This window comes from Sminthopsis crassicaudata, chromosome 4, assembly GCF_048593235.1.
Source record: "Sminthopsis crassicaudata isolate SCR6 chromosome 4, ASM4859323v1, whole genome shotgun sequence".
NCBI classification, from domain to species: domain Eukaryota; kingdom Metazoa; phylum Chordata; class Mammalia; order Dasyuromorphia; family Dasyuridae; genus Sminthopsis; species Sminthopsis crassicaudata.
In genome coordinates, this window is record NC_133620.1 from 105,894,955 (window position 1) to 105,920,134 (window position 25,180).

Genomic DNA, 25,180 nt, shown 5'->3' on the forward strand with positions numbered 1-25,180 from the left:
AAAAATAGTCTTTGGCTGCCTGGTTTCCTATCCTTGGTCTTGGCCCCGAAGTGAGTGTTTAGGGGAAACTTTGAAGCAGATTCATGTGACTGTTTTCTGTGGGTAGTAGGGTGGAAAAATACATTAAGAAAATGAGCTTACTTTTTTGGTTCCCTTGGAACTTAAAAAGGGCATATCTGGTTTGGCTCTTGCTTCTTTAAATGTTGTGTCTTGGGGTGGAGTTTAGGTATGGAAAATGTGAGCAAATTTAGGTAACATTTATAAGTGTATCATTAGCATTTGCTAGTTGACTTTATAATAGGAGTTTTATTTGTCTGCATTCATGTATGTCAAAAGACATTTCTCTGTGTGTGTGTAGACCTTGAAGACTTAAATAGAATCAGTCTCTTCATATTCTGTGGGTGTTGTTCCTGGAACTTTGAATCCATAATTGTATTGGTATGGGCATCCCCTCAATTAGTATGGAATGCAACCATTCCATGCCTAACTTGACAAGTGGAATGAGGGACTGTGGCTGAAATTATTTATTACCTGTGTCTGAGATTATGTTTGCCAGGTCTCTTTGAATTCAAACTTTTAGATGATAGAACAAGAGTTTGTTGCTGAATCTATACTTGAAGTTTTTCCAATTTAGCATAAGGTTTGCCAAAATATTGGGCCCCAGTAGAACTTTGGCTTAGCTCCCCATCATGATGAGGCATTAAGGTATCTCAAAGTTATAATAATTCCATATACCTATACATGTATACTTAAATGTAAATTGCGTATATATACATATGCAGACACATAAGTGCGTATATGTGTGTGCATGTGTGTGTGTGTATATATACACATATACACATATATATATTATACACACATACACACATATATACCTATGTGTATGTAGATGTGTATATACATAGTCAAAGATTGGACTGTTGATATCTATAAATGTAACCATCTGTCTTTACACACGCACACACACACACACACACACACACACACACTCACACTCACTCCTAAACTTTAATAGCTTAAAATAGAACTAAGACTATTGGGATGCCTTGTATGTATATGAGGCATTTTGGTATAGTAGATAACTAGTCAGCCACAAATCAGGAAGACCTGGTTTGAAGTCCCATAGCTAACACTTCCTGGGTGTGTGGCCTTCCACAAGTCACTTATACTCAAAGTTATTGGCTAGTAACTGATTTCCATTGGTACAGTGAGTTTTCTATCTGGGTGTTCCCTACACTAATGAAATAACTATAATCTCTGCCTATTCCCCTCCTATTATTCCCTGATGGTTTTGCATTGCGTTTTAAGCTTTTTCAAAGCCTTTTTTGCCTAAATATCTTTATCTAAATAATTGCCTAATTATTTTTTTAATTGAATTAACCTTTATTTGATTTTCAGTTCCTTATTCTTTCCTACCCATTTCCCTCTACTCTACTAAATTGCATCTTTCATAATTCTTACAAAGACCTAGTAGGCTAAGTACGAAAGGTATTATTTCATAATCTTTTTATCTTTTGACAGGGTTATTTGACTGATGAAGAGAATACTGTAGATGTTCCATTTGGCAATGGAATTGGCAGAGTCTCTCATGAAATCCTCATGTATAACTTGGAGAGATATGGACTTGGATATTTAGAACTAGTTGAATGACTAAATCCAAAGAGCAGTCAGTTATTCATGGATCAGTGTTACCTTAGAGAGTATGGTAACTCCAGTCTTTTGACAGATGAGGAAGCTGAGGCACATAAGGTGAAGTGACTTACCCAGAATCATACAGCTAGGAAATATCTGAGGCCTGATTTAAACTCAGGAGTTCCTGATTTCAGGTCTACATATAGCTTCCTTTCGAAGGACCTTGGATCATTTTTTTCCCTGAATTGCACCGTCCCTATGAAAATATCTCTTGTATAAGTTATAGCTTGATTCATAGATTATCATGTGCTAGAATTGGTTCATGTCACTAAGAAATATATTTTACTTATATAATATTCATTAATATAAGTAACTAATACTCCCTTCTCCCTCCCTCCTTTCTTCTCTCCCATTCTCCCTCTTATTTCTCTTTCTGTTTCTCCTTCTCTCTTCTATGTTTCTTTTCTTATTTTTTCTGTCCTCCTCTTCCTTCTTCTTTTTTCTTTTCCTCTTTCTCCTTCTCTTCCTCCTTCTTCTCCTCCCCTTCTTCCTTTTCCTCTTCTTCATTTCTCCTCCTCCTTCTTTTCTCTCACTCTCCCTTCTCTCTTTCTCTCACTGTTTCTCCTTTCTTTCTTTTCTCTTTATCTTTTTAATCTTATCACTGCATTTTCTCTCTTCTTTGCCTTCTACTACTTTTCTTTCCATTCCATTTTCTTTTCATGTTCCTGCTCATTCTTTCTCCTATTCTTTTACTATGTATTTCCTTTTCTTTCTCTCTATCTTGTCTTTGTTTCTGTTTTTCAGCACAGACCCTGGTTTCTCATGATCTACGGAATGGGGGCCTGCTGGTACCTACTAGGAGTTCATGGCCTGGCAATGGTTTTCCTCCATACCATCATTTCCTATTCTGTAGCCCAATTTCGGTCCACTCTCATGTCATGGCTGTGTTCCTTATTGCTGCTTTCCACACTACAGGTCCAAGCTCTGGAAGATGTAAAGGTAATTTTTACCATGACCTTCACAGGTTGGTCTTTTCTTTTGGTTTCTCCCCTTCATGACTTGAATTTGAGTTTAAGAATTAGAACAAATTAAGGAAAATTTCATTAATCAGATATCCCTAACTTAGAAACTGTGAGAAATCAGACATGATAGAGATGGCCATTTTTATTTAAAAGCTCAAAACAACTTTTTTGGGTGAACTTTTGGAGTATTCTTGGGCAGAAATCAATGTAAAAGCATGTACAAAGGCATGGAGGGAATCCTTCCACAAGGAGTCACAAGAAGTTAAGGATTCTTTTGATATATTTTCAGTCTCAACATTTTAAACTTATCTTGTTTTTGAAAAGAATTTTCACATTCAAAATTTCTTTTGGTATCTCAAAGATTTCAATTTTTATTACCTTGCTGCATTATATAACTTGTACTTTAATATGTAGTATGGACTTGAATATTTGAAACAAGATTGAGCATTGGAATTGGAATAAAAAAATGTTAATTTAAATCCCAGCTCTTCTACCAAATAATCAAAATAATAATAATAATAATAGTAGTAGTAATAATAGTAATAATAACATTTTAAGCTTTACAAATATTTCATTTGATCCTCACAACCACACCAGGAGATATGTAGTATTATTATTCTATTATTTACCTGGCAGCTAGGTAGAATAGTGAATAAAGTACTGTCTTGGAGTCAGGAAAATGTGAATTCAAATGTGGCCTTAGACACTTACTAGTTCTGTGACCCTGGCAAGTCACTTAATATCTCTTTGTTTCAATTTCCTCATTTGTAAAATTGGAATAGTAATTGCACCTACCTTTCAAAGCTTTTGGGAGAATCAAATGAATTAAAAGTATATACAAAGGCATGAAGGATTTTTTGGATATAATTTCAACCTTTATGTCTTTGATTAATGCTCTTGTTTTTTAAAAGAATTCTCACATTCAGAATTTATACAAATGTTTAGTACAGTGCCCGGCATTATATAAATGCTTATGCTTTCTTATTTTTTATATGAGGAAACTGAGGTAAATAGAAGTTAAATGACTTGCCCAGGATTATATAATTTATTGTCTGAGGCTAAATTCAAACTCAAGTCTTTCTAACTCTATGTCCAATGATTTATCCATTGGGCCACCAGCTGCATCTGTGATCCTGGACAAATCTCTAGGCCTCAATAAAATAATTTGTTCCAAAGGGTGCTAGATGTAGAGGGTGAGAAGCTAGGTTTAAACCTTGGTTCTGCCACTTATTACCTGCATTATTGGATGAGTCATTGTTAACTTTCTTTCTTCATCTGTAAAAATTAGAGGATTGGACTAGATGACTTTTGAATACCATTTTAGTTCTAAATCTTAGGTACTATGATACTTGGATATACCTCCCTAGACCCAGTTAAGACTCATTTGGAAAATAAAGCCATTGAACTTTGAAGATTGCTTTTGAAGAAGCTATTGAAGACAGCACAATTCTCTCAAGCTCTAATTCTTATCTTCTTCAGTTTAGACTTTCTACTAATACAGAAAGCCTCCCATCTCTACCCCTTCTTTCATTTTCAATGAGTGATATTTGACCACATTTCTCCTTTTTTAGGTAAATTGGCATCCTGATAAGTGTATCTATATTTCAAAGCAATTAATATGCTTTATTGATAAGCTATAGGGTGGTGAGCTTTATTTGAGGTTTGTAAATGAGGAAACTGCCTGACTTAGCTGTTCATAGTTATTTGGGTTAAAGGGTTATAGGTTTCTAAGGAAGAGGCCTATTAATGCCTATCTTTGGTGTAAAAGCAGTGGGTCAGATTGAGGACTCCATTAAAGAGGGAATGAGATAGATAAAGGGTGACGAATCCAGAGAAAAGACCAACTTGTGGGGATGGGATAGGCAAACGTGGGTGGTTTTACATCAGACAAGGATGCAAACAGGCCAGGCAAGTAGAAACTTGACTTTTGGGTTTGAAAGAAGTCAGTAAGCTGAAGCCTCAGGATGTCTCACCTACTGTTTACCAAGAGGAATGCCAGGAGGCAGTGGATGGAGCTGTAAATTGGCACTGGGTCAGCTTGAGGGAGATCTGTAGCAGGGTCTCAGCCCCAGATAGAAGACTTCACTTCTTTGCCATTCAGTTGAAGCCCTCAGGTACAAGAAAACAAAACAAGGAGGATGCTTTTTGCTCTGGTATGCAAAGCAAAGTTGTGGCCGCAAGGGACCGGGCAAGGGCTCATTGACACGCTAAGCTGATGTATGTAAACCTGTAGGAGACTGATTTATTGTTAGGCTGTTGGCCTTGGATGTCTAGTGTTCACCATGCCAAGGAGCGGAATTTTTGAACTTTTAGGTAAATGGAAGTACAGTCTTCTGCTGTGAGAGGTACAAAGTTTAGAGGGTTATTGGGGTATAGAGCCAACAGCATGACATGCTATCCATAAGCCTTCCTGGAGCTCCCTCTAGTGTCCTTTTATACTAAGTACATTCTGAGCAGGGAACTGCACTTTCCCAACTTTTCATACCTCTGCTAAAAGTCTGTTTTATTATTGATTACCTTCCACTCTTGGAAGTTTGGCCAACTCTGTCCCTGAATGTCTTCTTCCAAGTGCTGGTTAGACTTGGGTTGGCCCTGGAAGTAGAAGAATCCAAGGGAATAGGGAGATGAAAGGTAGAGCTGATTCCCCCATTCTAGGTCTTAGCCATCAAGCTTAATTTTTGGTGGCTTGCGTAAAAGTTTCAGTCCTGCTTCTAAAAGCAAGAATCTTCAAAGTGGCTCCTACGTTCTCTCTTCTTCCTTCCCTTTTTCTTTGTATGATAGAATATGATCTCTAATTTGACTCCAATGTTTTAAAATATTATTTTAGTGCTACAGTCACATCTTAAATTGCATTGGATCCTCCCTTATAATAAAGAAAAATATTCAAGAAAAACTAATATGGCTACTATTTCTGACAGCATATAGACAGTCCACACTTAGGCCCATTTCTCTATGGAAAAGATTTGTCTTATCATTAGTTCTTTAAGGCTGATTATTACAGTTAATCAGAGTTTGCCAATCTTATGACATCATCTTCTTTTACATTATTGTAGTCATTGTGTATATTCTTCTTTTGGTTCTGTTTAGGTTATTCTGTATTACTACTTCAGAGTCTTCCTAGGTTACTCCTAATTCTTCAAATTTGTCTTTTTTTAGTGTTTCATTAGAATTCTATCAAATTCATATGTTGGATTTGTCCAGCATTGCCAATTTACTAGGCAATAAATATCTGCTTTGTTTCCAGTTTTTTGTTACCTAGCCAAAAATTCTGCTATGGATAATTTGGCATATATGGGGTCTTTCTGTTTTTTACATCCTTGGATCTCCCAATAGTTGTATTTTCAAATCAAGGAGTATGAACAGTTTAATGATTTTTCTCACATATTTTTTGTTTTGCAAAACAGTTGGATCAAGTCAAAGCTCTCCCAATAGCATTTTTGTATTGCTTTTTATCCATAGCTTCTCCAACAATTGACTATTTCTGTCTTTTATCATTTTCATTACTCTGGAGAACATAAGATAATATCTCAGAATTGTTCTCATTTGTATTATCAGTAATTTGAAGGAGTCTTTCTTATAGTCCATAGTATCATAAACTTGTATTTAGAGGTCTTTTATTCCTCCCCCCCTCATTTTATCAAAGATGAAAATAAAAGAGATTTCATCAAAGGAGTGATATCATTGTGAGGAAAGACCCTGTTTCACTGCATATTGGTAATTCATCAGTAACTTAATTTTACAGAGATGCTTGGGAATACTAAAAGGTTAATATCTGGCATAATACCTTGCATGTGATAGATACTTAATAAAGGTCTGATTTTCACTCAATAGAACAAAACATTTCTTAACAGTTCAATTTGTCTAGAAGCAGAATGGGCTTCCCTGGAAAGTAGAATTATACCCATCCCTAGAGGTCTTGAAGCAATATCTATATTACCAGATGCCAAAGAAGTTCTTTATGGTATTCCTACTTTGCATATTATTTGGAATAAATCATTCTGGAGGTCCTTTTCAAAGTTGGGAATTTGTGATTGATATGTGTTTGGAGAATGGGCATTTCCCTAAAGCCTCCCTTCTCCCAACTTCCCCATTTCTAACAAGGGAATAAGCATTTTTCTAGTCACCCAAGTTCACCATGTTGGAACTATCTTTGACTTTTCTTTCTCCCTCAGATCCCCATAACCAGTCAATTTCTAAAGCTTGTGTCAATTCTATTTCCACAGTATTATCTCCTTCTTCGTCTCTCCACTTATATAGTCTTAGTTCAGGACCTTATTACCTTTTCCCAAAACTATTGCATTAGTTTTTCTAATTGGTTTTCTTCTTTTCAGGTTCCTCCTCTTTCCTATTCTTCACCTCATAATCAAGGAATGATTTTCTTCAAGTAAATATAATCATGTTTTCCTCTTAGTAAAAAAAAAAAGGCTTCAATTGCTTTTAGTATAAAATAAAATTCTTCAGTCTGCCATTTAGAGGGCAGCTCCTGCTTCCCTTCCTAGTCTTATCACTCTCTTTCACTTAGAATTATATTACTTCGTTTCCTGTTCTCTCCATTTCAATTAGTCTAGCTTATTAGCTGATCCCCATACACAGTGTTCTACCTTTTTACAATGGTGCCCAAGTGTCTAAAATGCACTCTTTTACCTTTGTCTCTTGGAATCCCTAACATCCTTTGAAATATTGCTTAGGAAGTACTTGTTTCACAAGACATTTCCTAATTCTTCTAGGTGTTAATGCTCTCTTGAAATTATTTCATATTATGCACACCCACATCCCCCCACATACATATTGGTATACATATTGTGTCCCCTTGTGTAAGGTAAGAGCCTGGAGGGCAGAGACTTTTTCATTTTGTTTGCCTTTGTAACCCTTTTGATGAGGTACAAATGATGAGACTAGTGGTAGTGAAGAAGTACGAGAATTGGGGTGGCGGAATCCTGTCTGGTCGGTGCAGGTCCAATGTGAAAGAATTTGCAAACCTGAAAATCTGAATTTTATTGTTCACTAAGAAGAAGCTTTCTTAGCAGGCAAAACTTCTCATTAGGAGTTTGGCAATGAGAAATAAGCTTTGTTAGGAAGACAGACTTCTTAATGGCAAAAGGTCCTATCAGGGAGATAACAAAGGTTAACACTGAGAAGAGAATATCTTCACAGTGGGCAAAAGTCCTGGCAGGCAGCTTTGCCAAAAAGAGAGCTTCCTTAGCAAGCATGATGCTGTTTTGGACTTCTGCAAAGATTTGGAGTTCAGAGTTGTCTTTTATTAGCCATCTAAAGCTTGAAGCTTCATGTTGTCAATGCCAAGGACTTATATCTCTGATTGATAAGAGATTGCTTGTCTTGGGAGTTGAGCTACTGGAAGTGGTCCCAGACTAATTTTGAACTCAATAGAGGGTATAACCATATCTCTGGCCAGATCTCCAACTGAATGAAACCACTTAACTTGGGGAGAAGGACATTGTTTGAGAAAGATATGCTTTGCCCAGCAGAGAGCTTAAGACCCCAGTCACCCTTCCTTTACAGATTAAAGGAGATACAGTTTCAGGGTTCACCCCCACCATTAGTACAGCACTTAATTTATAATAGGTTATTAATAAGTTCAATAATGAAATTGAATTGAATAAGTATGATGGATTATCTTTTTCCATGACAGTATCTACTTTTAAACATTCTCTGTATAAATACTGAGTCTATCCTTGATCCATCTATACATACTTTCATTAATTTTTTTTACTATTCCCTAAATGGCATATCAAATGAAGCTTGTGATGAAAATAAAATACATCTTTATTAGATGAACATTTACATCCCCTCCTGCCCTGACAATGTTGTTGGTATGACCAGAGGAGACAATGTATATGAGATGCTTTGTAACTATAGCATACAATTTAAATGTAATTGTGATTATTGTTGTTACTGCTACTGTTTCTATTTGCTGCTAACAGTTTCTTCTCTCTCTTCTTCCCACCCCCTTCCTTGCTTGGGTATTACAGAAAGGATGGTATAAAACAGAGAATGAATATTACTTACTGCAGTTCACCCTGACGGTTCGATGTCTCTATTACACCAGCTTCAGTCTTGAGTTCTGCTGGCAAGGACGGCCCCCTGAGAGTTCCCCCTACTCCTTCTTCTGGCTGTTGGCTTATGTCTTTTATTATCCAGTCTTGCACAATGGTCCCATCCTCAACTTTTCAGAATTTATCAAGCAGGTAATGATACTTGGATAATACTGATGCCTGAATTAAATACTGATTGATTGAATGTTTTTATTGATGGTGTTTTTCATGTGATGCTCTTTTCTTCAGAATGTCTCACTTTAAGAAAAATCTATTTTTACAAAGCATAGATGGGGGGGGATAATATAAATCCTTGAATAGAAGTAACATTTTTTTGATAAATAATTTCTTTCTCCAAATTGACATTATTATAGTCTATGTGTCAGTAAGAATGCATTTTAACTCTTGTTTAACCATGTGTGAATATAGAATTTCAAGATTTTAGGGTTGGAAAAAGAACAGTCTGATCTTGTCCATATTAGTTAATCCCCCTTAGTCTCAGTTTCTTCATTAGTAGAATGAGAGGGTTGATGACTTCTAAAGTCACTTCTAGCTCTAAATTTACAACTCTGTAAACTTTAGATATTGTTGTTCAGTCATTTCAGTTTTGCCTGACTCTTCATGACTTCATTTGATGTCTTGACAAAGATACTGGAGGGATTTGCCATCTCCCTCTCTCCAGCTTACTTGACAAATGAAGAAACTGAGACCAACAGGGTTAAGTGATTTGTCTGGGGTCACACATCTAGTAAATGTTTGAGGCTGGATTTGAACTCAGGAAGATGAATCTTCCTAACTTTAGACTTGGTGCTCCAACCATTGTGTCAGTTGGCTGCTCCTGTGAACTCATACCTGAATAGAAATCCTCTTGGTAAATGAATTTTGACTTCTTAAAGATCTCCCAGGATAATATCCCTAGGCAGTCCATTCCACCATTATTCATCTTAAATTGTTATAACATTTTTCTTACATCAGGCCTATGTCTTACTGTTCTCTTAGTTTTCCACGAATTGCTCCTAGTTCTATGCTGTGGAAATAAGTAAACCATGTCTAATCTCTTCCCCATATATATATTAAAATGTACCCAACATTTTATTTTACATAAAGAAGACAGAAGAGAGGCTGGTGGTAACATTTACTGGGAATGAATTCTTGGGTTTCATCTTGCTATTATTATTTGATAATTCAAGAATAGAAGCTGCATACAGCTTTCAAATGCATATCTCCAGTTCTTTTAGCCAAAAAGAATGATTGTTTATCTGAGCATTGATCTAACTCATTAACATCCTGTTAGTTATACACTACAAATAATGGATTATTAACCTTGGTTCTTTCATGTACTTTTTTCTCCCTTGGCCTTCCTCCAATTCTGCAATCCTTACTCCTCAGAGTTTGCTATTGTAATATTTCCCTTCTGTTCCAACCTCACTAATTCATCCGACTAACTTAATTGTGCCAGTGAACTTGTGGGACATGACTATAGGAACTCCTCATCCAATTCTCTATTTCCTAGGACACACATTTACATTATAACATATGTACTATGGAGACAAAAATAATTATAATTTTGTCTTTTACTCTGATGGGCAGTGTGGCAGAGAGCTGGCCTCCAATCTAGGAAGACCTGGTTGAAATACTGCTTTTCACACATTCAGAAATCCCTATTTGATCAGAGTCAGGTCAAAACACTCTGCACTCTAAGAGGCAACTCTCTGTGATTAGAAGTTTCCAATCAATTTACATTGGCAGAGCGAGCTTCTAGTTCTAATAGTTCCCAGACCAAATAGGTTGATACCTATTCTTATTACATTGTTTTGACAAGTTTAAATTACATAAAACAGTATATAAAAATGTACAGATTAATGTTAAATATTTCTTGTATCAATTGGAAAAAGTTCATGTAACTATAAAGTGGCTCTTCAGTCAACAAGCATTTATTAAACATTTTCTATATGCTAGGCATTGTAGTTGGTATTCGAGATACAAAATGAAATAATTCCTAATCTTAAGGAACCACTGGGAGAGATTGTATATGTATAACATAAATATGAACTGAATAAATACAAATTAAATGCAAGGCAGTTAAATATAAGGATAGGAAGGAAGACAATACTTGTGGGAATCAGGAAAGATTTTGTGTGATGAAGGAAGTGAGGGATGCTGTGAGACAGAGGTGATGAAGAAGTTAATTTCAGCCATGAGGGAATAGCCATGTAAATAGGAGATGGAGTACTGTACATATGGGTCAGTGAGAAGGCTCATGTGATTGAATTTTGAAATGTGTGAAAGGGAGTAATGTACAATGAGGCTAGAAAGCTAGCATTAGACTAGTTTGTAAAAGGCTTTAAAAGCCAAGAAAAGGGATTTGTATTTTATCTAAAGGGATAAGAAACAATAGGGAACCAATGGAGTTTATGGAGTAATGGAGTGAACTGATTGGATCTGTGTTTAAAGAAAATCACTTTGATGGCTGTATAGAGGATGAATTGGAATGGAAAGAGACAAGGTAGAGAAACCAATTAAAAGCCATTACAATAGGTGGGAGATGATGAGGGCCTGAACTAAGGTGGTAATTAAATGAGTAAAAACAAAAATAAAATATAAGACATGAGGTTGTAAAAACAGTAGTTTGGGAATAGCTTGAATATATGGGGGAGGGAGAATGAGTAGTTGAGGATTGTTATTGTTCACTTGTTTCAGTTATGTTGATCTTTCTGTGATCCCATCTGGGTTTTTTTGTGGTATATTGTTTCCTTCTCCAGTTCATTTTACAAAGGAGGAACTGAGGCAAACAGAGTTAAGTGACTTGTCCAGGGTCACACAGCTATTAAGTGTCTGAGGCCAGATTTGAATTTAGGAAGATGAGTTTTCCTGAATCCAGAACTAGTGCTCTATGCATTATGGTGCCACTTAGGTGTTTGAAGTTGAGGATTAGACTGAGATCACGAACCTGAGAAGTTTTAAAGATAGTGGTATTTTAGATAGAAATTTGTAAGTTTGATAGCATAATTGTTTTTTGGGAGGAATATAATGAATTATGTTTTGAACATATTGAATTTGGTATGTCTGGGGCATCTAGTTTCAACTGTTCAATAGATAGTTGGTGATGTGGAATTGAAGCTCAATAGGGAGATTGGGGCTGGGTTTAAAGGACAAGGAAGGATACATGCACAGAGAGAGGGCATGGTATGAATGATGAGTCAGTAGAGAAGACTAAAGAATGATAAGACATGTAGGAAGAAAACCAAGAAAAAGTGGTGTCACAAAGACTCAGAGAAGAGAATATATATAAACATATATATATATATATATATATATATATATATATATATATATATATATATACAGGGAGAATGTAGTTAGCAGTGTCAAATATAGCAGAGAGGTCAAGAGGATTGAGAACTGAGAAGAGACCATCAAAATAGTCAAGATATTGGAGAGAGGAGACTATTAAGACTGGGATCTAGAATGTAAAGGAATGATGAGTACGTGAGCTGAGAGCAATTGGAGGGAATAAATACAGGCAGGTTTTTTTCCCTTAGGAATTTAACTAAGAAAATATGAGATAGAATATATCTTAAGAAGATGGTAGGATCTAATAAAGATTTTTTAAGAATCAGTGAAACTCAGGCATGCTTGAGGGCAGTAGAAAGGAACTAGCAGATAGGGAGATGATGAAGCTTAAAGAGAAATTTATATTCTGAGAATATTGCCAAAAATGTTTTTCCTTTTAAAAATATCCAGACTCCCAGTCTAGGTTCTTAATTTGTCAGTAATTTGCTTTCTCATCAGTTAAGTAAACTCTTATAGAACAGTATATGCTTTTCCTTTATTGTTATTATATCCTCATAGTAGAGGCTTGAAAGTAGGGGCTATGCATAATAAAAATTCAGCTTTCCTTCCCTCTTCCAAGCTCCACAACATCCCATGTTCTCTAATGTAAGCATAGTTTGGTATGATCAAAAAATATTGAAGCTGGAATTAAAAAATCTTGATTCTAGTCCTGGTTCTGCCATTTTTTCTTATGAGATCAAGTATATAACACATTTTCTAATATTGAAGAGATAAAAACTAAGCTTTACTAGTGATATTTTCATAGGATTGAAGCTTCAATCTACAAAGCACTTTCAAATTCACTTTCTTATTTTGTATTACAATAACTCTGTGAGGTAAGTAGAATAAGTAATATTATTCTCATGTTAAGTTGAGGGAAAAGGTAGGGGAAGTGAAGTGAGACTTTGGAAAGATCCTATGAATAGCAACTAATTGAACTAAAATTAGAATGCAGATCTTTGTGTTGTAGGTCCAGTTCTTTCTTTTACATCTCTTTGCTTCTCATTGTAAGAGTTCTTTAAATAGGTTTGTTTAAGAGAATGAGGATGGAAAAAGAAGGTTTTGGCAAGAACAGAATTGTTGTTGACCTTATAATGTTGTGTCATGACAGTGAAACCCTTTGGTATATATTGCATTTTAGACCTAGCAATTTATAATATAGTTTACTGCCTGAGATATTGTCTAGGGACGTATGATACAAGGAAAGATATCCAGACTGATTGAGAAAGCTTTTTAGTGAGGATGAGCCTTTCACTTCTCTTATTTTTAATTTCTATATCTATAAAATCAGAGGCTTTGTCCAGATCAGAACTATTTAATCTGAGGTCCATGATGTGTGTGTGTGTATGTGTGTGCATGTGTGTGTGTGTGTGTGTGTGTTTAATATTCTATAACTATTCAACATAATTACTTTTCTTTGTAAACTCAGATATTTTATTTTATGTATTTTATAGCTATATTGAAAGGGGGTCCATAGGTTTCATTAGATTTCCAAAGAGCTCCATAACAAAACAGCGGTGAAGAACTCTAGCTACATGAAAGATGGCTTTTCTGGTATTTTTTTGATATCCTATGAATCACCATCACTAGGATAGATGTTTTGAATTTTTTCTCCAGCAGAGGGGTGAGATTTTTGCTCACTACTTAGTACTCATAGAACTCACAGAAATCGTAGACTTTTAGATATGAAAGGAATCTTATAGAAATTTTACATTGATATAATTAGGGAGACAAGGCATTTAAGCTATGAGGATTGGAAGGTAACTGGTACTTCTCATTAACAAAGTGAGAATACCAATTTTTTTCCTGTTATGAAGATGCAAATGTGCAACATATAGTGTGAGGAGATAAGGCCTTTATTCTGCAGTTCTATAAACTGCTTCTTTTTCCTATGACTATAGGGTAGTGTATATTGACAGGAAAAAGAAAAAAAGCCAGATGAGATGTTGACACTGTAGTAGAGCAGTGTAGTTTTGAGTAGTCCAGTTTCCTAGATAGCTTTCTGTTCTAGTGTCTTCCCTTTATTGAATTTTTTCTTATTTGTCTTGTATATAACTTGTTTGCATGTTGTCTGTCTCCTTTCATCTTTATATCCTCAACTTGCTGCATATGGTTTAGCACAAAGTATGTGCTTCATAATTGTTGACTGACTAGCTTTCTGTGCTTTCTATGCTGTTCTACAGCTGATAAGTAGTACATATTACATGTACTAGTGGTGGGTGGAAACAGCTTTTCAGAAGGTTTTGTATATTTTTATACAACCTCAGGGAGGGATCCCTTCAATGATCAGGCCAGGGTTGGATAAGCAGACAATTTTTTAGGATGCTTTTTCTAGACCCTTCCTCACACATGGACGCGATCAGTGTGATCCTTAAAAAACTGCTCAGACACCCAGAGAGATGCCAAATCCTACTTCTGCTTCCAGTGAGAAGATGACCCTCTGGCCTGGGCTGCTTGGGTACAGTGTATCCACACCTGCTGCTTCATTACTCACCCATTACCACAGGGCTTTGAGGGTAGAAATGGTCAAATGATCTGGTGATGGTACAGTGATGTCTTTTGATTCAGGCATTAATTGGATTTAAGTGAGGCAGAGTTGTACAAAGTCGTCGGCCTCACTCTTTCACAGACACCACTGTCAGTGGCAGGATTGAGTCATGATGATTGGTGATGACTCAAGATACAGTGGATGACCTTGATGTCTGTGTCTAAGCACATTTTAAGCATGGAATCAAAATCAGTTACTGCACTGATGGTAAATTCTTCATCTTGAAAAAGCTACAAGCCAAAACTAAAATAGAAGGAGTATTGGAGCATTTTTTTTTTGTTTGCAGATAATTGTGTTCTCAATGCAGCCTCTGAAACTGAGATACGACAAAGTATTGATTGATTCTCTGCTGCTTGTGCTAATTTTTGGCCTAAAAATTAATATCAAGAAAACACATGTACTCCATCAGCCAGTCAACATCCATATGTGGAAAAACCAGTTACAGCAAATGGTGAAGTTTTGACTGCTGTGGATAAGTTCTCTTTGGCAGTATACTTTCCAGGGTTATCCACATTGATAATGAGATTAACACAGGCATTGCCAGAGCTAACTCGGTATTTGGGAGGCTCTGAAGGAAAGTGTGGGAGAGGAAAGGTTATTAAAACTGACGACCAAACTGAAGGTATATAGAACCATGGTGCTGACCTCATTTTTGTGTGCCTCTGAAATCTGGACAGTATACCAGGGCTGTGCCAGGAAACTTAATTGCTTCCATTTGGATTGTTTTAGGATGATTCTGAAGATCACCTGGCAGTATAAGACATGGAAGTCCTTTCTTAAATTGTACTGCCCAGCATTCCAACTTTATTGCAGATAGTATAACTTCATTGGGTTGGCCACATTGTTTGAACGCCAAATATATACTTGACAAAAAGATTGTTTTATGAAGAACTCACATATGGCAAGAACTCACAAGGTAATCAGAAAAAGAAATACAAGGATTCTCTTAAGAACTTTAGAACTTATTGTTTTACATGGAAGACTGGCACAGGACCATCCAGTATGGAGTGCCTTCATCAGAGAGGGTGCTGTGTTTTATGAGCAAAGCAAAATTGAATTATCTCAAAAGAAACTTGAGATACACAAAGTTAAGGAGTCCATCCCAAATGTTCATAGAGCCTATTTGTGCCTGACTTTCAGCAGAGCATTTTGAGCTCCTATTGGTCTGATTAGCCACAGTTGGCTATAATGTAACTTGACTCTAATATAGTAATGTCATTTTGGTCCTCTTCAAGAACCAAGCACAGCAACCAAGTGGCACCATCCCTTGGAGTGCTATCCTTGGGAATCAGGAAGACTTGAATTAAAATGCTTCCTCAGATACCTTCTAGCCATGTGACTTTGGGCAAGTTATTTAACATACTCTTTTAGCCTCAGGTTCTTTATTTGCAAATTGAGAATAATAATAATAGTATCTACTAGGATGTTGTGAGGACCATAGGAAGTTATATTTAAGGTGATTTGAAACCCTTAAAACACTATATTACTTATTTATTTATCCATTCATTTAACTATCTGTATATTTATTTTTACTTTATTTGGCTTCTCTAGTGTTGTATGTCTTTGTGGAAAGTCTTGTTCATGGGGTAGGAGTGTGACCTGCATAACTAGGCAAGAGCTACAGGGCTGGGTTTATGGTCATAGGGCAAGATGAAGCTGACTTGCCTGCATGAGTACTACATAGAATTAAGCTGAATTAATCAACTCAAATTCCATGAATTCAAGTATCCAAAAGAAAAATCGAAAGGTCTCGGAATGGTGCAAGTTAGAGGCCATCTATGAGTTAGCCATTCAAGTTTGGGTCTCCCAGATGTTATCACATAGAGAGGCATAGACTCATAGAATCCCAAGGATCAGAGATTTTTCAGAGATTAACTAGTCCAGAGCTGTCAAATTCAAACAGAAATGCTCACTAAAGTGCTATGGCTACATTACTAATAATGTAATGTGTTAAAAATATCTTTGTTCTATTATATTTATTAAATATTTTTCATTACATTTATATGTGATTTGGGCGGTATCCAGGAGAATTATATTTGGTGGGCTAGGTATTTGACACCTCTGATCTTGTTCAGTCTTGACCAGGGCAGAAATCTTCTCTTTCCTCATGCTTTGTGTATATATGTAGAGTAGAAAAGCTTTTCATCTTTGAGAACTGTCCTTGTTAATCAGCAGGACATCCTGGAGAAAGTGAAGGGTCTAGATATTCTTTTTATTCAACTTAGATGAAACGAGGTTTTTCTAATAATGTGCTTTAAAATGCATTTTGCATATGAGTCAGTGTGTAGTTTATAGACTAGCCCTAAACCAGAAATTCACATTGATGACATTTTCAAATAGTTTTAAGAGCAACTATCTTCCTCCCTCCTCCACTCTATCCCTTAGTGGAATATCTCAAATGGAACATTGTGCATGCAGGCAGGAGAGCAGCAGGGCTCATTAGGTGAACTGTGTGCTGCCTGTTTATTCCTCCAGCAGGCTTGACAAGGGATAATGCTGAATTTTAAAAATAAAAAGGATTTGACTAGATTGAAGGTATAAGTGTACCTCAGTAATTACAGTGACATAAAGGCAGAATTATCTTCCTTTTTAAGGCAAGAGAATGAAACGTTAAATTGTTTACCTTATCGAACTGTGATTTATGTGATTTAAGAGCACCCATTTTTACCTTTCTAAAAAAGAAAGCATTCGGATTATTCTTGTGGGAAGTCCAAGACCTTTCAGGTAGTGACATATGCTTATGTCTAATTAAATGTGGTAAGGAAATTCTGTCTAAGGTGGGGAGTGAAAAAGTCATTATTTGGGTAACTTAGCAGCTATAGAGCATTTCCAAGGTCCCATCTTAATTGCATTTGCTTGTACTCTTTCAGCCAGTGGAGTTGGTAGGAGCTGTGGAGAGTAGTCCTTTGATATAGGTTTGGTATATGATTGACTAGAGTGGAGAGGCATCAGGGATGGACAGATGTATTTCCCAAAGAATGAATGGGCCATTTTATACTGCATCACCCTCACAGTTCATGTCAGAATCAAGTGCCATCTTTTCTTTGGATGAATGCCAACCTCATTTCTAGGTGGTGATGTGTAAGTACCCTTCAGGTGAACAAAAGTTCTGTTATGGCTAACCTATTTAGAAATCTGAGAAATACATTTGGTGTAGGAGAATTCATCCCGCCATATTCCTCTGGTCTTGCACTTTTTAAATAGTACAATCCTGTTTCTCCCATATCATAGAATTTAGACCTAGAGAGAATTTTTAAAATTTCTGGTCCAGGTGAAGCTCCAAGAGGTCAAGTGACTTAACCAGAATTATGTGGGTGATAAATAGCAGGGCTTGTATTAGAATCCAGACTCTCTGAGTTCAAATTTAGATTTTGAAGGACAAGATATGCCATTCTTTTGGTTTTAGCTAATCTTATTATAGGCAAGTGAGGAACTGGACCACATGATCTCTGGAGATCCTTCTCCCCATCTTAATCATGCCAATTCCCTGGGCATCAATCTCTATTGGTGACATATTTATAGTCTCTTAGCCTAATGACTAGTTTGTCCTTAATCATTCATTCGTGACAGGTTTTGTGTACAGTTTGCCTACAGTCAAAATGAATCTGACTTGGCAAGTCAAGAAAACACGTTGAGCTTGTTTCCTGAATAAATTAAGATTCTGTATGTAGTGCAAAAGGATGTAATAACATATGTTGTGTAATGAAGGAAGAAGGTATGGAACAAAAGTGATTAACAGGGTGGGGAAAAGAGCTAAGTTAGGAGCTAGGAAGACAATGAGTTCAAATTACTGCCTTCTGGAGTTCTAAAAAGAATAATAGAAGTGATTATTAAGCTTCCTTCAATGATTCTTGAAATAATTTGAGGAATAAGGGAAGTCATCACAAGATAATGTTTTCCTAAGAGGATGTAGTATGGAAACAATTAACCAGTGATCTTTAATTTTATTCTAGACAAAATTCTCAAATATGACATTAAGAGTCTGATTTGTGAGTACTTAGAACTTGGGGAGGTAGTCCTCATTCAAGTCATTTGGTTTCATTGAGGGCAGGTCATACCAGGCTAACCTCTCCCCCCACACACACAAAAATACTGACAGATAGCATGGCTCAGCAGGTAGAGAGTTAGCCTTTGTTTGGACAATCTAGTGCTTCTGACACATGCCAGATGTGTGATCTTGGAAGAGTCATTTATCCTATTAGTGATCCAAATGCACTGCAATTTCAAGTTGTAGAATTGTTGCTCATCAGTGTTGGTAGGGGAGGTTTACTCAGTGGGGAACTCTCTACACTGTAGAAATTGGAATTGGCCCTAGCAGGGTCTTAATTTCTGCTTTGGCAGCTGATTGCAGGGGGATTTTGTTGCCCACTCAGTCAGGTGTAGGAAGTTTGGGTCTTGCTGAGTGTTTCAAGGTCTGAGGCTCCAGCAGGAGCTTGTTAGTTTCAACCAATAATTGAAGAGTTATTTCCTTGCCTTATAAATAAGAGGCAAGCTCCTCTGACCAGGAGAAAGGGAATTTTTTGATGTTTCTTGGCTGCTTTTATAATAAAGCTCATTCCTTAAATGAGTTTGGTCTCTTGGTGGTTTTTACCTATCTAACCTCCTCCCCCAGAGCTAACAATAGGAGTAACTAGACCGATAATGGATCAAGGGAATACTATTTTAAGTTCAGCAAAGTATTTGGCAGTCTCTCACTCTGTCTTTTGTTTTAGGGTTTGTTTGTTTTTTTGTTGTTGTTGTTGTTGTTGTTATGTCCAACTCTTTTGATCCCATTTGTGGTTTTCTTGGCAAAGTTACTGGAGTGGTTTGCCATTTCCTTTTCCAGCTTATCTTATAGGTGAAGAAAATGAGATAATTGGGGCTAAAAGACACAAAACTAGTGAGTCTCTGAGTCCAGATTTGAGCTCTTATTTTCCTGACTCAGTGCCCAGCACTCTATTCACTGTGCTTCCTAGTTGCCCATGCTGCCATTCTATACTTTTGTGTAAAACAGAAATTTAGGCTAGTTAATAGTACTGTTGGATAAATTAGTAATTGATTGAAGTAACCAATCCAAAGAATTAAATGATTTAATGTGTCAGTGCCAACTTTGAAGGAGGCAGATTGTAATAGCATGCCTCAGAGATCTGTGATTTGCTCTAGTCAACATTCTTATTAATTAGGACCAAGATTGCATGTTCCCTTCCCCAAATCTGCAGGTAATGGAACCTCGGGAGAGCAGTGAACACATTTGATGAGAGTTATCACAGTTTAAGATTCTGACAGGCTAGAATGATGGGGCAAATTGAATATGGTAAAATTTAATACGGACAAATGTCAATTTATTTTGAGTTCAAAAAGCCAACTTTACAAGTTGATAGAGTGGTAAAACTAGACAATGATGGTTTTTGGATAAGATCACGGGTTTTAGTGAAATGTAAGCTCAATTTGAGTAAGTAGTATGTGATGACAGTCCCAAAAAAAAAAAGCTAATGCTGTTCTTGGTTGTATTGAGACATATCAGACACAATGTCTAATATGAGAGTATTATTGGACCTGCTGTACTGTTCAATTCAGGGCTCTACAGCTTTTTTGGCCCCCTAGTCTAAAGCATATCTTGAAGAGGGATACTTAGGATGATAGAAACTAATATCCAATGAGAGAATATGACACATGAATATGGGTTGAAAGAACAAGGGTTATTTGGTAAGGAAAAAACATATTGGGGTGGGGGTCAAGCAAGATTGCAATTTTTTTAAGAGCTTTTGAAGAGCTGTGGTGTGAGAAAAGAATCAAGGTCCATTAGGTTGGCTCTTCAGAGCATCACTAGAGACAATGAGTTGAAAATTTCAGGAAGGATAGATGTAGGTTTGAAGAATTTCCTAACAATGAGGACTGGCTAACAGTGAAGCAGATTTCTTTGGGATAGTAGATTCTCCTTCATTGGAGATCTCCAAGGAAAGACTGGATAACCATTACTTCTACATGTTAGCAAAAGGGCTTCTAGTCAGGTGTGTGTTAAACTATAGTGAGGGTCCATAAGATCATTTCTGACTCTCAGATTCTGCAATATGGTCTCTATATTTTTTCAGGCAATTGCAGAGCCTTCTATGTAGTTGGTTATTAAAATCTCCACTTGAGGTGAATCAAGGTAAACTGGGAGAAAAAGTGAATTTATTTTCTTTGAAACTGGTTTCTTTTAATAGTTTTATGAATTTACATTTTTCAACTCTTTTTAAAAGAAAAGGTAAAGGCAAAGAGCTTTCTTTGGAACAATTAACAAAGCTGATGATAAAAGGCAGAAAGCTATTTGTTAAGGTTATTGTAATGCTACTTATCTAGCCACGATGACTTAGCTAGACATCTCTCTGTGGGAGGACAATTTACAAAAATGATTGAATGTGCACATTTTTAAATGGCAGAAAAATAAATGCACTAGCTTCTAGATCTCACCTTTCTTTCTGTGGGCAATGTCACTCACCCCAATTGTAATGAGGAGCCAATCCCTGAATGCTTCAAGGAGAAAGAAATAAATTGCTTTCAGACTTCTGTCCCTAGAAACTTGTACTTTTTCTTGTTTTATTTAATGTCTTAAGCCCTAATTATCAAATGCTAGATTTTATCCTTTATTCCTGCACCACTTAATATCTTCAGAGACTCAGGTTCATCATTTATTTATGAGCTCCGCCTCTGCCCTTCAAGACAGCTATTAGTTTAATAAAATCTTGTCATCTTTGTAAAATTCAGAAAGCAGGAGATGTGTGTGTGTCTGTGTGTGTGTGTGTATTTGTGTGTATGTCATGTTGAGATTGTATTTCTTCTAGATAGAAATGAAAGATTTTGCATAGAACCTCAGGATGGATTTCAGAATCTATGGTTTTCCTCATTTGTGTATCCCCTTCATCTTAATACTTGCAAAATTTGGAACTAAACCATTTTAGAAATTTTTTTTTCTGTCTGCATTGCTGTAAGTGTTATTATGGATTCATTAGAATGTAGGGGAATACCAGTGGTAAGCCATTTCGAAATAATTTTTGTTTGGCTTGAATACATTTTTTCCTTTGATGCTTCATCATGGTATGGGGGTGCATCTGGATAACTGATGACTGTGCTAATAGAACATAAGCTCTAGCAGGTTATACCAAGCAGGATCCCTGAAGGGGATCATCACTAGAATGCCAGATTAGTGTTCCCTTCCATATCTACCTTTCTGGTTTTCTTATAACTTACATCCTTCTACCCAACTTGATCCAATGACATTGGCTTCCTTGCTATTTTTCAACAATAACCGCCAAGACACTCCCTTTCCCAGCTCTGCATTTTCACTGGCTTCCACTCAAGCCTGGAATATTCCTCCTTATCTCTGCCTTCTGGACTCCCTGGCTTGCTTTACATCCCAGCTAAAATCCAACTTCCTCCAGAAAGCTTTTTCTGATCTCTCTTAATTCGAGTTGATTATTTATTAGCTTAGTTGTCCTCAGCAAGCTGAAGATCAGGAACTCAGCTCTCTTGGAGGAGAACAAAAGAGACATGGCATTGATGCATCTTCACATATGTGCCAGGACCAGCTCCTGCCTTCCAGGCTCAGCTTTTCCTTTCTCGGGATTTGGTTTAGCAGTACAGGGCCACAAAGATACCAAAAATAAAATGAAAGATAATAACATTTTGGGAGAAAATGTTATTGAGCTGAAGGGATACATCCTAGGTATAGGGCTTAGCCTATAGGATTTACTCAATAACTGCTCATTAATGTGATGCTGAGGCTAACTTTAGCGAAAAGTTTTTAAACCCCATTTGTAGAGGTTTTTTTATTTGATTTCATTGAAAAGTCCCAGAGCAACCTTGAGTCTTTATTGGGAATAACAATAAAAACACTTGTCTGAACGTTTAATGAAAAAAAAAGTTATTAAAGTGCTTGGTGTACTCTTTTAAAAATGCACACTCCAATTTCTTCTTTCATTTCCTTTTTTTAGATGAAGAATCAAGAATCTTATTCCCTCAAGATCAATCTCCGCATTTTTGTCTTGGGAGCAAGTCGCCTTCTCTGCTGGTGGTCGTTGGCTGAACTGATGATTCATTTAATGTACATGCATGCTCTGTATAGTAGTAGTTTTCTTTTGGAAGCTGTATCTTCTTGGGCCTTAGGTAAGTAAAAATAATTATTGGTTGACATTTATTTTACTTTTTTTATTTTAAATAATGTCTTAATTTTTTCTTTTATATCACTGATACTTTTCAGTGATTATATAGTTTTTCCACTACCAAGGACTCCCCTATCTATACCTCTTTCTTTTTATCCATTTTGTGGCTTTTTAAGTTATTCCAGCTGTGTTTAACTCTTTGTGACCCCATTTGGCTTTTTTCTTTCTTTTTCTTTTTCCCATTTGATGTTTTCTTGGGCGAAGATACTAGAATAGTTTGAGGTTTCTTTCTCCACTTTACAGATGAGAAAACTGAGGCAAACAATGACTTGCCCAGGATTAAGCAGTAAGAATCTGGGACTGAATTTGAATTCAGATGTTCTTGACTACAGATTCGACATGTTAACTCATCTTTTGACTAGCAGCACACATTTCTCAGATGTTTCACTTGAGTCCTATAAAGATATGATATATGTCCAGACCAGAGACATGCTAGCAGACTTATAGGGGGCGTCACAATCTAAACTTTTGGCTTTATTAGTTTCATGCTTTAACCAAATGAGGTAATGGTTTGTAGCTACTTGGGTGACCAATATTGCCTTTGGAAGCAAACTAAACCCTTTATTGACCTATCTGATGGAAGTGAGAAAGTTATTGGAACAGGTTCTGTATTTCATTTCAATTGGTCAATCTGTAGCGTTCAATCATAATGAGATATGTCTTAGGGTTGGATATTGGGTGAGATAAAGTGGGAGGACATCCTAATTCTTTTCAGTAAGTCCTAAAACTATCCTAATACTTTTGAGTGGGCTTGCCCTTAAAGACTACCAGTGGGGAAAATTTTTCACCCTTCCTTATTTTTCCACACTAAAATTACATCCAAATTTCCTACACTCTTTAATTTATACAAAAAGATGATATCCAGATGGACTTGCTTCATTTTTTTCTCCTCTCCCTTCAGGACCTGTCAGTAAGTTATCCAAATGTTCACTTGGATTATGTTCCATATCCTGAACTTGAGGCTATAGCCCAGGTGGGAAATGTGTTATCTACTGAGTAGATAAAACACCACCCTACTTTGAGAAACAATATAATTCTGTTACCTTTTATCAAGTTACAGATATTTTTCTATCTTATCATTTATACTTTTTTTTTTTTAAGAAGAAGAGAGATGCTTTAAGCATAAGTTCTAAATTTCTGTAGCTGTACTTTTGAATTAGAGATAACGCCAGTGCCTGTATTCTTACTTTTTTAGCATCTCGGCATCTCCTAGCTTTCTTCTAGCCTTGGTTTAAATGTCTTCTCCTTTTGGGGGCTTTCCTGGGTTCCTAAGATACAGGTATTTTTTTTCTCCTTAAGATGACTTTATATTAAATTTAACAAGTATTTCTTAAGGCTTACTATATGCCATAGACAACATGGAATAATTGCTAAAGGGACAGCCCAAAGCTAAGAGCACCTGGGTTCAAATTCCTTAAAGGTAGAGACTGTCATTTTTTTTATTGTATTTGCCTAGCCTAGGGCTGTTGTACATGATAGGTCCTTACAAACTGATGCTAGTTGAATATGTTTTGAAGGGCAAAGGCTTTCAAAGATACTGGACTTTTTTAGTAAATCTTTTTTTGAAGTAACAATCTTCTGGCTAATTAGATGTGGCTGCTGTTCTATTTTTTTTTAAGAAAATGAAATATATTATTTAAAAACAAACAGCCTAATAGAATTAAATGATTGTTTATTTTAATTCAGATGCGGACTTGTATATGAAAAATGATAGTGTCTACAATTAAGTTAAAAAAAAAGCAAACCAAAATTCAAAACAAAACCTCAAAACATGAGGTCTTGGCACTTCTTCCTCAGAGTGTGTGTGTGTGTGTGTGTGTGTGTGTGTGTGTGTGTGTGTGTGTGTGTATGTACAGACACGTGTATGTATATACATGTATGCTTACACCCACAGACACACACATATATTTAAATTATAAGAGATAACAAGAAAAATAAGCAAATGATATTTCTATTTTGAATTACCATTCTGTCATACTTTTAAATAAAAACTCTTTGCGGGCCAGCTTTCTATGTTTCTAGCTACTAAAATATCTTTTTATCCCATCCATGTTAAAAACAAACAAACAAACCAAACAACTCACCTACTTAATGGGATTCTGTGATTATCCCCATGCAACTCTGAATTTTACTTTATATTGTGAACTGTGAGTAGTTAAATACTTAGGCTATACAATTTAATTTGCATGTTGCAGTTCTTGTTTAAATAAAGTATATAGGGTATTTATTTTTTAAAATAATTTCATTTTTCCTAACATTTCCTAACATTTTCCTCCCTTCTCTCCCAGAAAGTCACCCTTTATAAAAAAAAAGAAAAAAAAAAGCAGTTCAAGAAAATTAAACACATCATCCAAGACTGTTATTATTGCATATTTATAGGCCTGTCACCTCTTTAAAGAAGGGGGAGGGAAA

General features: G+C 36.2%; 1 protein-coding gene across 7 annotated transcripts in view; it reads left to right on the forward strand.

Annotated features, from left to right (window-relative positions):
- The window catches only part of HHAT (hedgehog acyltransferase), a 465,338-nt gene that overhangs the window by 80,909 nt on the left and 359,249 nt on the right, over positions 1-25,180 (forward strand). For all 7 annotated transcript variants that reach the window (XM_074309063.1, XM_074309065.1, XM_074309062.1 and 4 more), the window contains 3 exons: positions 2,437-2,631; positions 8,645-8,860; positions 22,541-22,712. In XM_074309063.1, coding sequence (XP_074165164.1) covers positions 2,437-2,631; positions 8,645-8,860; positions 22,541-22,712 — 583 coding nt within the window. The remainder of the gene's footprint in view (positions 1-2,436; positions 2,632-8,644; positions 8,861-22,540; positions 22,713-25,180) is intronic.